General features: G+C 42.4%; 1 protein-coding gene across 1 annotated transcript in view; it reads right to left on the minus strand.

Annotated features, from left to right (window-relative positions):
- Nucleotides 1-12690, minus strand: part of bace1 (beta-secretase 1) — a 134783-nt gene that overhangs the window by 101360 nt on the left and 20733 nt on the right. The window contains exon 2 of the mRNA XM_048562131.2: nucleotides 9572-9660. Coding sequence (XP_048418088.1) covers nucleotides 9572-9660 — 89 coding nt within the window. The remainder of the gene's footprint in view (nucleotides 1-9571; nucleotides 9661-12690) is intronic.

The following is a 12690-nucleotide window of genomic DNA, read 5'->3' on the forward strand; positions in this document are numbered from 1 at the left end:
CATCCGGCACCTATAAATTAACTGAGCTCCCCATTGCTGATGTTTGAATCAGACGACTCCTACTGAATAAGTGCTGGTATGGCACATCTCAGGGGATGGCAGGATCACGCATGGATGTGATGCCCAGTCTGATGTAATATCTGATTTTGGTGAACTTGGTGTGTGGAACATAAGTTGCATAGATTAAAACATAGCAGCAGCAACTTGGGGAGTTTGTTTGGATAACCAAGGTATTGTACTGGAGAGATTAGCTGCCACTTTTGATATGGACCTGGGTTTCCTTGGGGAGATCAGATGCCCTTTGGAGGAAGTCAACTGCCATTTGGGAGAATAAAGTATGCTTAAAGATTGTTAATGGGAGACATGAATATGTGATTTAGAAAGTGCAGAAAACTACGAACTGTCAAGTTCATTGCAACTGTCAATAATGTCAAATGATCTGACAAAAGTAAGTGTAAAAGTCTCAAAAGGAACTATCAAAGGGAATTTTCAACCTGTAAGGTATTTAAAACTCCTGCCTTCTAAATCTCTTAAAAGCCCTGTAGGGTTTAAATAAAATGTTGCTTGTTATTATTCATTAGCCTGGATTAATGCTACAGGACTGATTTCATAATTATCCATTATCCTTGCATATTGTTTCATAGTATGTTTGACAGCTTCTAGTAGTTATAGCCTTGTTGAAGCAGGACTATGAATTCCAATGCTTGTTTTATGAGGGACTGAAATTAATGCATTTTATCTATTGAGTGTTTATGCAATTGAAGGGATGCAAATGATAAGGAAGTCTACAATGGACACTTAGAATTGTATAATATTTTATCCCCGCTTAGGTCCTGACATCTGCCAATGGTGTAGAGTTGGCATGGCAGTTTTAAGGGCAAATGGTGGCAGGTGAGTTTGCATGATCTGATACATGGGCTATAAAGGGTCATGGGGTGGGAACAGAGGTTGACATAAGAATGATGAAGAGCTCTGGGGTTAGTAAGTGATAAATTGCCATGGAGTGTATGTGGGGTCATAGTGAGGGTGAGAGGATATAGGTTGGCATGGAGACTATGAGGGGCAATAGTATGCAGATAGGGGAATTTGGTATATGGGTTGAAATGGATCAGGCAGGTGTTTGTGGTGGAGGGGCTGCTGGAATGTGAATGATAATGGCTGGAGAGACATTTTATGCATTTTTTTTCAATTTTGGCTTCAGCTCTGGAGTCCCAAGATATGCCTTTGGCTGAGTCCACCTGCACATCCAGCAGTGTCCGCTCTCAATGAAGCTCACCTGATCAGATTCCAAGGGAACCACCCATTATGTAAATCCCAATTTCTGGGAGCACTTTCTTCTGGGTTGGACGTGTGGGCTGGGAAATGTCCCCGTTAGGGGCAATAACAAACTGCAGATGTTGGAATCCAAGGTGGGCAAACAGGAGGCTGGAAGAACACAGCAGGCCGGGCAGCATCTGAAGGGAAGCTGAAGTCAATATTTTGGGTAATAAATAATAGAAATGCCCTGACTGTGTAAATGAAGGCCTCTTACAGAAATATAGTCATACAGCACAGAAACAGAACCTTAAGTCCAACTTATCTATGTCGACCAGGTTTCCCAAACCAGTCCCACTTGTCTGTATTTGGTTCACATCCCTCTAAACCTTTCTTTTTCATACATCTCTTGCCTAGGCTGATACAAAAAAAATAGCGGCAGTAATTAGAGTCATGGGAACTTACAGCATGGAAACAGACCCTTTGATCCAACCAGTTCATGCCGACTGCAATCCCAGTCTAAACTCGTCCACCTGTCTACACTTCTGCCTATATCTCTGAGCATTTTTTTATTCATGAACTTATCTAAATGTCTTTTAAATGTTGTAACTGTACCCTTATCCATCATTTCTTCTGGAATTTCATTCCACATATGAAGCATTCTCTATGTTAAAATAATTGCCCCTTGTGTCTTTTTAAAATCTTTCTCCTCTCACATTAAAAATATGCTCCCAGTTTTGAAACCCCCCACCCTCGGGGAGAACACACCTGCCATTGACATTATCTGCACCCTTCATGATACCCTCAACCCCCTATGCTCCAGTGAGAAAAAGATTGTGGAGTTATATTGTTTTATATACTTCAGGTCATGGCAAAAATTGGGCAAAATAAATTGTTGTCTGGAAAGTGGTCGGAAAAATCTGGTTGGGAAGCTCTTGAAAGAAACGACAAGTAATCCGATCTTCCACGCTGTTTCTTTCAGAAGTTGGCAAATGACCACAGCGAGCTTACAAAGAAATATTTGGCAGTCAATTCCCAAAATAAGGAGAGAAAACATGATATTTATCATCCTTACATACTCTCTTATCTTGCATCACAGTATCTCAGATTGAGTTGTCCCCTGAGCCTACATTCACAGAAATTCTGCCTTAGGTCCTGATGGCTGTTTTCCAAAGTGAATTAGCAGGTCAAGCTCATTAATTCACGTGATTAGCTTAAAATGTAATGAGTATTTTGTTCTACACCGCAGCTTGTACTGTTCCTCAGAGAGAGATGTTCATTATTTCTTGAAGAAAATCCTTCAAGTGCCTAATTTTCAACTTGCAATTTTCTAAATGGCTGACTCTCTTGTCTTTCTCTTGTTGAAGAAATATAGGGAGCAATTTTAACCTGACCTGCAGCTCTTGTTTTATACCTTATCCGATCTTATTTCCTACTGAAGTCAACAGAGGCAACTTTGGGGCATAATTGCCAATGCAAGCCTCCAAGCCCGTACACTCACAAAATCCTGTACCTTTCTGACCAGTGAATCAAATGAAAATTGCCCTCATAGTTCCTCAGGCCTTCTTATAAATGGCCAATTTTCAGTCTAGACTGTGATTGGAATTGACTCATTGACTGTGAGAGGAATCACACCAGAACCAGATACTATTCTACCCGCTCTCTCTGCATGATGTAAAAGACCTTACTTTGAAGAAGTGTTCTGACCAATACTTAGTCCCCAGCACATATCTCTGGAACAGATTACCCAATCATTATCATTTTGCAGATTATGGCCCTTTTTAATATTCATGGGGACAGGGTATCGCTGGCTGGGCCAGTATTTATTACTCATCCCCAATTGCCCAGAGAGCAGTTAAGAGTCAACTGATTGCATGGGTCTGCAGTCATAAGTGAGGCCAAGTAAGGATGGGAGATTTCCAACTGCAAAGTCATTAGTGAAGCAATAAGGATGGCAATTTCTTTCCTTAAATGACATTAGTGGAACCAGATGGGTCTTTCCTGATGATCGTTTCACGATCATCATTAGGTGACGAATTCCAGATTCTTATTGAATTCATATCCCACCATCTGCCATGGTGGGATTCAAACCCAGGTTCCCAGAACATTATGATGGTTTCTGGGCTAACAGGCCAGCGATAACATCACTAGGCCATTGTTTCCTCGGATTCCCTAGGAGGCCTGAGAAAGGCCTTCAGCTGTGTCCACCTTCACACCCAGCAGCTTCTGCACTCTTTGGTGGGTCCTCTGGCCTGAGTGCAGAAAACCAGGCCACCCCAGAATGCAAATTTCAATTTGGTCTGTGGAAATTGAGCCGCCTGCTTCCCTGCTTTGAATAAACGATGCATTGAATGTAAAAGAACATGGTGTATCCTATGCCAGGTAAGGCAATGGCTTCTTGGTTTTATTGCTGGACTGTTAATCCAGACACCCAGATAACATTCAGGCAACCCAGGTTCGAATCCCACCACAGCAGATGGTGAGACTGGAATTCAATAAATATCTGGAATTAAGGATCTAATGATGCCCATGAATCCATTGTTGATTGTTGGAAAAACCCACCTGGTTCACTAGTGTCAGAGATTGGGTCTAGGCCCGAAACGTCAGCTTTTGTGCTCCTAAGATGCTGCTTGGCCTGCTGTGTTCATCCAGCTTCACACCTTGTTATCTCTGATTCACTAGTGTCCTTTAGGGACGGAAACTACCATAGTTACCTGGTCTGGTCTACATGTAACTCCAGACACACAGCAACGTAGTTGACTCTGGACTGCCCTCTGGGCCATTAAGGACGGGCTATAAATGCTGCCCAGCCAGCGACACCCTCATTCCATTTATGAATAAAGGGGGGGAAAAAGCAATAAAAGGTGCTCTGTAAATGATTTTTATTAATGAATCTGCTAAAAGAGAACAAATTAGATTACATTATCATACAAGACCTTTGTTCACATAACCTGTGGTGACTTCTGTCTAATGCTACATTTAAACTGGAATTTAATACTGTAATGTGTTTAATGCTATCACTGAATTATGTGATTCATTATATCATGTTTGATGGCTTTAATTACCTAATGACACCTTTAAAGTTGCACTATCCAATGTGGTAACCCTACTCCGGGGTTCTGCAGTAAACTGAAGTGGTTGCACAGCCTCTTTAACCCAGTAATAACTCTTTAATATTTATAATTTAGTTACAATCATTTTACTTCCAAGTGACACAACATGTCAAAATCTGTAGTAGGTTATTATATCTTCTTTTGCCCTGCGGAGGCCACATTACTGACACACACAGCCTGAGAGAGCTGAATATTTTCTTCAAACATATAATTAGCAATATGATGATCTGATTGTGTAAATATAAAAATGTTCTCTCGTATCTGGCACTATTCATTGTGTTGTAAGGTGTAATAAGCACTAACATTAATTTCTAAATCCAGCCATTGGCTTCAGGACTGTTTTCATGTGGGTTCTATGAAGATTTCCAAATTATAAACTGCTTGTAATTACACATAATTACAGTTAAATTTGTTGTTACTATTTTGTTCGGGATTAGGAGGCACAGTCAGTAACAGCCCTCTGGGTTTCAAAGAACTTTGACCAACATTGAAACACTCTATCATGATCCCATCCATCATTCCACCTCCACATGGAAACTGGTTTCTTGTGCTCAGTCAGTTACCTGGTCATTTGTAGCAAGGTTCACTCTGACCTAGAAAAGACTCGCACTTTTTGAAGCATTTCTAATTAAATACAACTTGGGTCCTTAAAACCACAAAGGTATGATGCATGCCAAGATACGATATGGTTACAGCATGATCAGGTAATAATTGCCTTAAGACAGCAAATTGTCATCAGATTTGGGAGCATGGAACCCCAGAATACATCTACCCTTGCCTGACTCGGTATTGATTCGAATCATGGAACATCTTCACAGTCTCGTAACAATTTTTTTCTTGCCTTTCCCCAAAGACATTGACTCTTACTTAGGTAGGGTTCCATGCAAGTCAGAACAGCTGCAGTGTCTTGGAAAAACTGGGCAGTCAAGGTTTGTATACCAAGTAGGGAATCACAATTAACCTACTTCTGTTGTCATCAGCGGCCTAGAAAGGTCCTTTTTTTTAAACAGGCAACAGTGTCAAGTCAACAGGAGCTGGATCCCCAGTGCTCTCAAGGCCTATAATAGCAGCATATTCACTACACCATCACAGCACAACCTAGGAATCAACCTGAGACCTTCAAACCCATACCGTGCAGAGTAATCATCGCTTTATTTGTGAACCGTAATTTTAATTCTTGTATAGCAAATACAGAGCTCATTTTTGATGAAACAAAAGCTGATACCTGGGCTGAAGTGTGTTGGCTTTAATAACCTGCTGCTTAATTACCAAAACCTAATTTCTCTCACAGCTTGCACTATTAATTGGCAGGGGCTTGCAAGCGGTTCATTAGCAAGAAACAAATCGGATGACTTGCTTTAAAAGTAATGTGACTGCTGTAGTGTTCAACTGAACTAATTTGTTGCTGAGAAATAAAAGCTATCTATAGCATCAAGAAGTATCTGCGTGAATGTTTATCAGTTGTGCTGTAGAATGTACATTTATGCTGGTTTAGAATGATGTCTATTTGCACTATGTTTGTGGTCCAGGAAGAAATATATGCATTATGTCATAATGTATATGTCCATGGTGTGTAACATTTCTTCATGCTGTAGGATGCATGGTTGTACCACTATATTAACAAGACTTCTTTGCAATTATTAAAATTAAACCAACTCCACCTTAAACCTTCAATTCAATTTCCAACCCAGACACATTTCATGAGGGTTAAAGCAGTGGACATTGCATGTAGATGCTGCACAATTCCCTGGGCTGGGCATACTCAAAGCTGTCGCTGTAGCAGTGGCTAAGGAGTACTGGTGATTGAATGGTGGGATTCAACAGATATTGAGCAAATATTGATAGGTTCTACAAGCTTCTGCAAGCAATGCCACAAGAGGCCAACTATTAGTGAGATGTGATTATACATTTGACAGGAACAAGGCAGAACGGATGACAAATGGCTTTGGGTGGATGTGCAAACCAGGCTAATCTTGCTGAAGACTTTTGCTGAAACATTTCTGGAGCAGCCTGTGGTTTGTGGTATTCAAATGCCATTAATTTCCATGCTGTGTCAATGTGAGGGCGTAATACCTGAATAAATGACTTTGCTTTCTCCTGACTTTAAATAGTCCTCTGTGTAGCTGTCATGAAAAAAGGGGCAGCTTCTGAGTAGAAGCTGGGAGCGAGATGTTTGTTCACCAGTTTCACTGTACCACCCGGGTGTACAAGCGCACTCCTGCTGTGACCAACTCTCACACATATTCATGATGAATGGTTTAGCAGCATTTTAAAAGGAACACTCTTACCGCACCGATTTCCAAATTTCTTCCTCCTATCCTGAAGGTTTTTTTTCTGGGTTAAAGAACAATTGATATCAGGAGCTGTTTCTATCTTGCCTGAATAGCCAGTCTTCATCCATCAGAGAGGGTAAGGGTGAGATCTCCATTAAGCTTTTTAGCTGGGCTGGCAACACAGCCCAACCTGAACCTGCCTGCTTCATTGACAAATACAACTTTCTAAGCAGAATCAATGGTCAGTGATGACGAGCAATCAAGGAGTCTACCACTTAACCGACACTGCGGGGTCTCTTGATTCCGTGCTCAGTCAATGAACACTCGCAGTCGGTCTGGCTGTTTAAGACTTTACTCTTTATTTCTTCAATCGGCTGGGTACACATTTTCCAAAAAACTACAAAAAAAACTGCAGATGCTGGAGCCCAAGGTAGACAAACGGGAAGCTGGAAAAACACAGCATCTGGAGGAGGAACAGCAACATTTCAGGTATTATCCTTCTCCAGGACAGAATGTGGGGGTAGGGGGAAGCTGCAGATGAAGAGTTGGCAGGGGTGGGGTTAGTGGAATGGTGGTGATCATAGAGCCCCTACAGCATGGAAACAGGCCCTTTGGCCCAATAAGTGCACACTGGCCCTCAGAGCATCCCACCCAATCTACACACCCCTGAACACAGGTAATTTCTCACAGCTAATCTGCTGACCCTGCACATCTTTAGACTGTGGGAGGAAACCAGTGCACCTGAATGAAACCCACACAGACACAGAGAGAATGTATAAACTCCACATAGACAGCCACCTGAGGCTGGGATTGAACCTGGGTCCCTGCCACTGTGAGGCAGCAGTGCGAACCACTGAGCCACCACATTGCCCAATCAGTGGATGCTGGTAGTAGGTAAGACCTGGTTGGTCGATAGAAGGGATGAATCCAGTTGGTAATTGAAATAGAACGGAGGAGGTGGAGCTGGCAAGGAAACTGGAAGATGCTTGGGAAGGTTATTTGAAATTAGAGAATTCAATGTTGAGTCCTCCAGGCTGTAGGGTGCCCAGACAGAAGATAAGATGTTGTTCTTTAAATTTGTGTTCCAGATTGCTGTGACACTGGAAGAGGCCAAGGATGGGTATATCAGAGGGCAGTTTTGGTGGGGGGTGGGGAGTTGAAATGGTTAGTGACTGGGAGGTTAAGTCAGCCGTTTCAGGCAGGTGAAGATGGTGAAACGGTCACTCAGTCTACATTTGGTTTCACTGAGGTAGAGAAGACCACATTGGGAGCACTGGATGCAATAGTCGGTTGGAGGAGATGCAGGTGAAGCTCTGTCTCACCTGGAAAAGCTGTTTAGGTCCTTGAATGGAGGTGAGGGAGGTGGTGTGTGGGCAGGTGTTGCATCTTTTAGAGTTACAGGGGAAGGTACTGGGGAGGGAAGGTGGTGTGGTGGAGAGGTTGGTGGACAGTGTGGTGCAGGCTGTGGCGTGGCGAAACGAATGGATCTTGCGGAAGGCATTGACAAGTAAAATGCTGTGGGTGCTTTACGGGTGGATTCTAATACAAATGTTTGAGACCGAGTCACATAAGGAGATGGTATGACATCTGAACACAAAGGTCAGTAAGAGGTTTTAAGGAGCATCTTAAGAGGTGGAAAGAGGATTAGGGAAGAAAATGCTGGTCCTGGTAAAGGCCATTCTCCTGCTGCGTAAGTTAATGTTGCCATATCTGCTTTCCTGCGAGCTATATCCCCTTTGTTTTACGAAGCTGTCTCATGAGGCAAGTTGCACAGCCTGAGTATATTTCCACTGGGATTTAGAAGGATAAGTGATGATTTGATTGAAGTGCATTAGATCGTGAATGACTCTGACAAGGTGGACAGGGAAAGAATGTTTGCTCTTCTGAAAAGTCCACAATTAGGGAGGCCTGTTTAGACCATGAGACCGTAAAATATAGGAGCAGAATTAGGCTAATCAGCCCACCAAGTTTGCTCCATCATTTGACCTTGTTCCTAACACCATGGGCTCTTAGTTTAGTTAGATGACTTCAATGTGGCACCTTCTCAAATGCCTTTTGGAAATTCAAATAGATCATGCCCATCGGCTTCTCTTTGTCTCTGCTGCTTGTTACTTCCTCAAAGAAGTCAGAATGACCTCCCTTGATGAAGCTGTGATGAGTCAGCTTTATTTTATCATGCACTTCCAAGCACTCTACAATCTCTAAAATACTCTAAAATCTTACTAATGACTGAGATCAGTATAACTGGCTTGCAGTTTCTTCTTTCCTTCCTTCCTAAATAGGGGTGTTATGCTAGTTATTTTCCAGTCCTCTGGGACCTGGCTCCAGTAATTCCTGAAAGATCACCGCCACTGTCTCTACAATCTCCTCAGTTATCTCCTTCAGAACTCTGGGTGTTGCCCACCCATTAATAATTAGGGATCACTCATTCAAGGCAGCACTGAGATGAATCAGGAGCGTGTTGTACGGCTTTGGAACTCGTTTCAGAAGATGGTGTCATTGACAATTTTTAATCTGGAAACAGGTAGTTTCTTGACAGCTATGTTTAATGGTGATGCATGGCACCAGCTTCTGGAGCCAGAAGTCAAAGTGTTGTCATGCCCACCAGCATCCAGAGAAGCTCTGAACAAGTCATGAGCCTACAGGGGGAACATTTCTAGTTAGGCAAAGATGAATGGAGGAAGACTAGAATGTGGAATTCAAAATACCAACAGGTTAATCACAATTTTATTGAACGGCGAGCCAAGTTCAAGGGACCAATGGTCCATTTCTGTTCCTAATTCATATGTTTGTGTGTTCTTCCCCCCAATCCCCTGCCAAATAAAAATGTGGTTTCAACCAGGTTATTGGTGCAGCATAGGGAAGATGGGCAAGTTATTTTGTGAGTAGTGCAGAAGTTCATTGGTGTGCACATTAAGAGGTTATACTCACAGATTACGGCGATAGTATCTCTTCAGGAATGGATGGGCTGCAGCACCAACAGCAAAGTTACTGCTACCAGTGTCCACCAGAATGTTCAGCTGATACAGAAAGAGAAAGCCATTATTTAACTCAAATAGGATCTCTCAAATGTTCTGAATGCTAAAGGACACACTTACTGGTGTCACATACCTTTCAGTGTTTTGACTGTTTTGGTAACATTGTATTCTTGCAAAAATCAGCATAAAGCCAACACAATACATGCCCACTGCTGTTCATCTCATAGGGGAGAAGTTGATTGTTTAAATCATGACTTGCATTAATGAAATACTTTGAAGGAACTGAGGATCAGGAGGAGTCCTTTCTGAGGGTGGATGTGGTGAGAATGTTTCTTATTGTAGGGATCACTGTATACAAATCAGAAGTCATCCATTTAAATCACAAAGGAGATGACATGCTTTTCTCTAAGACACCTATGGGTCTTTTGATCACTCTTCCTCACAAGTGGTGGAAGGTAAGTCTTTGAATATTTTTATGACAGGGTAGATGGGTTCTTGTTAAGCAGCAAGGTGAAAGGTTATCAGGGTTAAGGATCTTAAGTATATTCAAGGCTGAGATAGACACGTTTTAAATCAGTTAGGGAATCAAGTGATAGAGGGAAAGGCCGGAAAATGGAGTTGAGGGTTATCAGATCATGTAAGATCTCATTGAACAGCAGAGCAGACTTGACAGTCCGGATGGACAACTACTTCTCCATGTCTTTGGACTTATGGGTTGGCAGGAATGTGGGTTTGATATTGTAATCAGATCAGCCATGGTCTAGAATGGTGGTTGAGGGGCTGACTAGCCTACTCCTACTGTTTGTATGTTCAATGGAGCATTACCAGACACAATGTGATACTGAGACATGTTTGGAGATATTAGGACAAATGAGCAAAGCCTAGTCTTGGTTTCTAAAGAACATCATGGAGGAGGGACAAAGGTAGAGGGTCGTGGAGGGAACTAGCAAGTTTATGGCCCCCAGCATATAGGCTTTACACAGATGGTGGCAATTCCAGTGCAAAAGCTGTCAGCCGAACTGAATCAGAATATTGCACAGGCTCACTTTTAAATCTGGGTCCTCTCACCAGCTGATCTGTAAATCTGGCAAGTTTGTAATTGAGGTAGTGAGCAGCTTTGCTTCAGGAATCAATCACGTAAACATGCTAGTGACATGGAAGCAAATAGAGCTCTCAATGTTGTCTGGAGTTACTCATACATTGCTTCAAATTGTTTGCACCATCACTGTCTACAGGGCCATAATGAACCCTCCCTCCCAACTTCAACCAACTGTTTCACTGCTCCAATAGCCTTCCCATGACCCAACCCAAGACCAGGTAGAGAAAAACCCAGAAGGGCTTTCATTTAGCTGAACACAGGCGAATTGAACAAATCTTCCATTTGACTGAAATTCTAGGGTTGCAGTTGGGCTAAGATCATATGAGGGGTCCACAGACTGCTGAAGCAAGGTGCAAGTCAAATCTTTCAGGCCATTCCGGCAAAGTCATTTCAATAGGAGTCTGTGATCACCAGTTTGGTACCTGAGATCTTGTCACATACTTGGAGTCTGGACATATAAACAATCAATCTCAACGCTTACTTTGAAGAATATAAGCCAGTCTCAATACTGCAGCATTCATCGTACAGGAACCACAAACACGATTCTTTGAAGTTGATTGTACCATTTTTGACAGGAATAAATGGTTATAAAAATGTCCTGATTCTATCTTATCAAGAAAGCCTGAGAATCACAATATTTTACCACTAAGGTTGTATTAAAGCTCAGGTGAATCAGAAGTGGGGGTAGAGTGAAGAGGACATTTTACTTTGAATGGGTAGCGGCCATGTGCTGAGTCTCTAGAATATTCCTGCAGTTTCTGATGTTTATGAGATGTGGCAGTGATTGTTCAATTACACTTAGGTGCTCTGAGGCAGAATTAAGATACTAGAGGAATAAATGGCATTGGGCTGAATGGCCATTTATTATTTTAAAAAATAATAGAATCCCTACGGTGTGAAAACAGGCCATTCAGCCCATCACGTCCATACTGCTGCTCCAAACAGCATCTCGCCCGGACCCCTACTTGTAACCCTGCATTTCCCACAGCTGATCTACCTGCACAGCCCTGAACTCTGTGGGCAATTTAGCACGTTCAATCCACTGACCAAACACATCTTTGAACTCTGGGAGGAAACCAGAGCACCCACTGGAAACCTACGTAGACATGTGGAGAATATATAAACTCCACACAGACAGTTGCCCAAGGCCGGAATCAAACCCACTCAGAGAAAGTAAGAACTGTTGATGCTGGAGTCAGAGATAACACAGTATAGAGCTGGAGGAACACAGTAGGCCAGGCAGCATCAGAGAAATAGGAAAGTTGACCTTTTGGGTCAGGACCCTTCTTCAGAAATCATTCCCCATTTCTGAAGAAGGTCCCGGTCTGAAACGTCAGCTTTCCTGCGCCTGCTGTGCTCCTCCAGCTCCACACTATGTTATCCTTGGAATCAAACCCAGATCCTTAGCACTGTGAGGCAGCAGTGCTAACCACTAAGCCGCTGTACCTTCCTACAGAGACACAGTGTCCCACAGAGATCCCAACTGGCACAACACAGATAGCAAAGCTGCTCACTACCTTAATTTTCTAGATCCAATGTGTAGTCATCACATTGTCTGTGTTAAGAGAAACCAACATAACTCACCTCCCCTAATGCTTGCTCCAAGCATTTATGTTGGCCTACAAGCAAGTATCTTATAGAATGGTGAAAAGGTACAGCAGAGATAGAGGCCATTCAGCCCATCAAGGCTGCATTAGGTGTGTGGGATGGGAAGTGATTATCCTTCCCTGGCATATACTCTGTACACCAAAGTGTCAGGATTGTAATAAGGATAACCCTGTAAATGGAAGGAAAGAAGATACGCAAATTAGTATGAAACTAATTATTCTATATCTGTACTTATGCCTGAATCTCAATCTTTGAGGTGGTTCAGTTTCTCAAAAAAATATATCCCATCCTGTTAAGGGAGCAGACTATTATTAGAAGAATGTTTTTCATTTCCTTCTGATAACATAGGATTTGCCTTTTAATTC

Source organism: Stegostoma tigrinum, chromosome 32 (genome assembly GCF_030684315.1).
Source record: "Stegostoma tigrinum isolate sSteTig4 chromosome 32, sSteTig4.hap1, whole genome shotgun sequence".
In the NCBI taxonomy this organism is placed as follows: domain Eukaryota; kingdom Metazoa; phylum Chordata; class Chondrichthyes; order Orectolobiformes; family Stegostomatidae; genus Stegostoma; species Stegostoma tigrinum.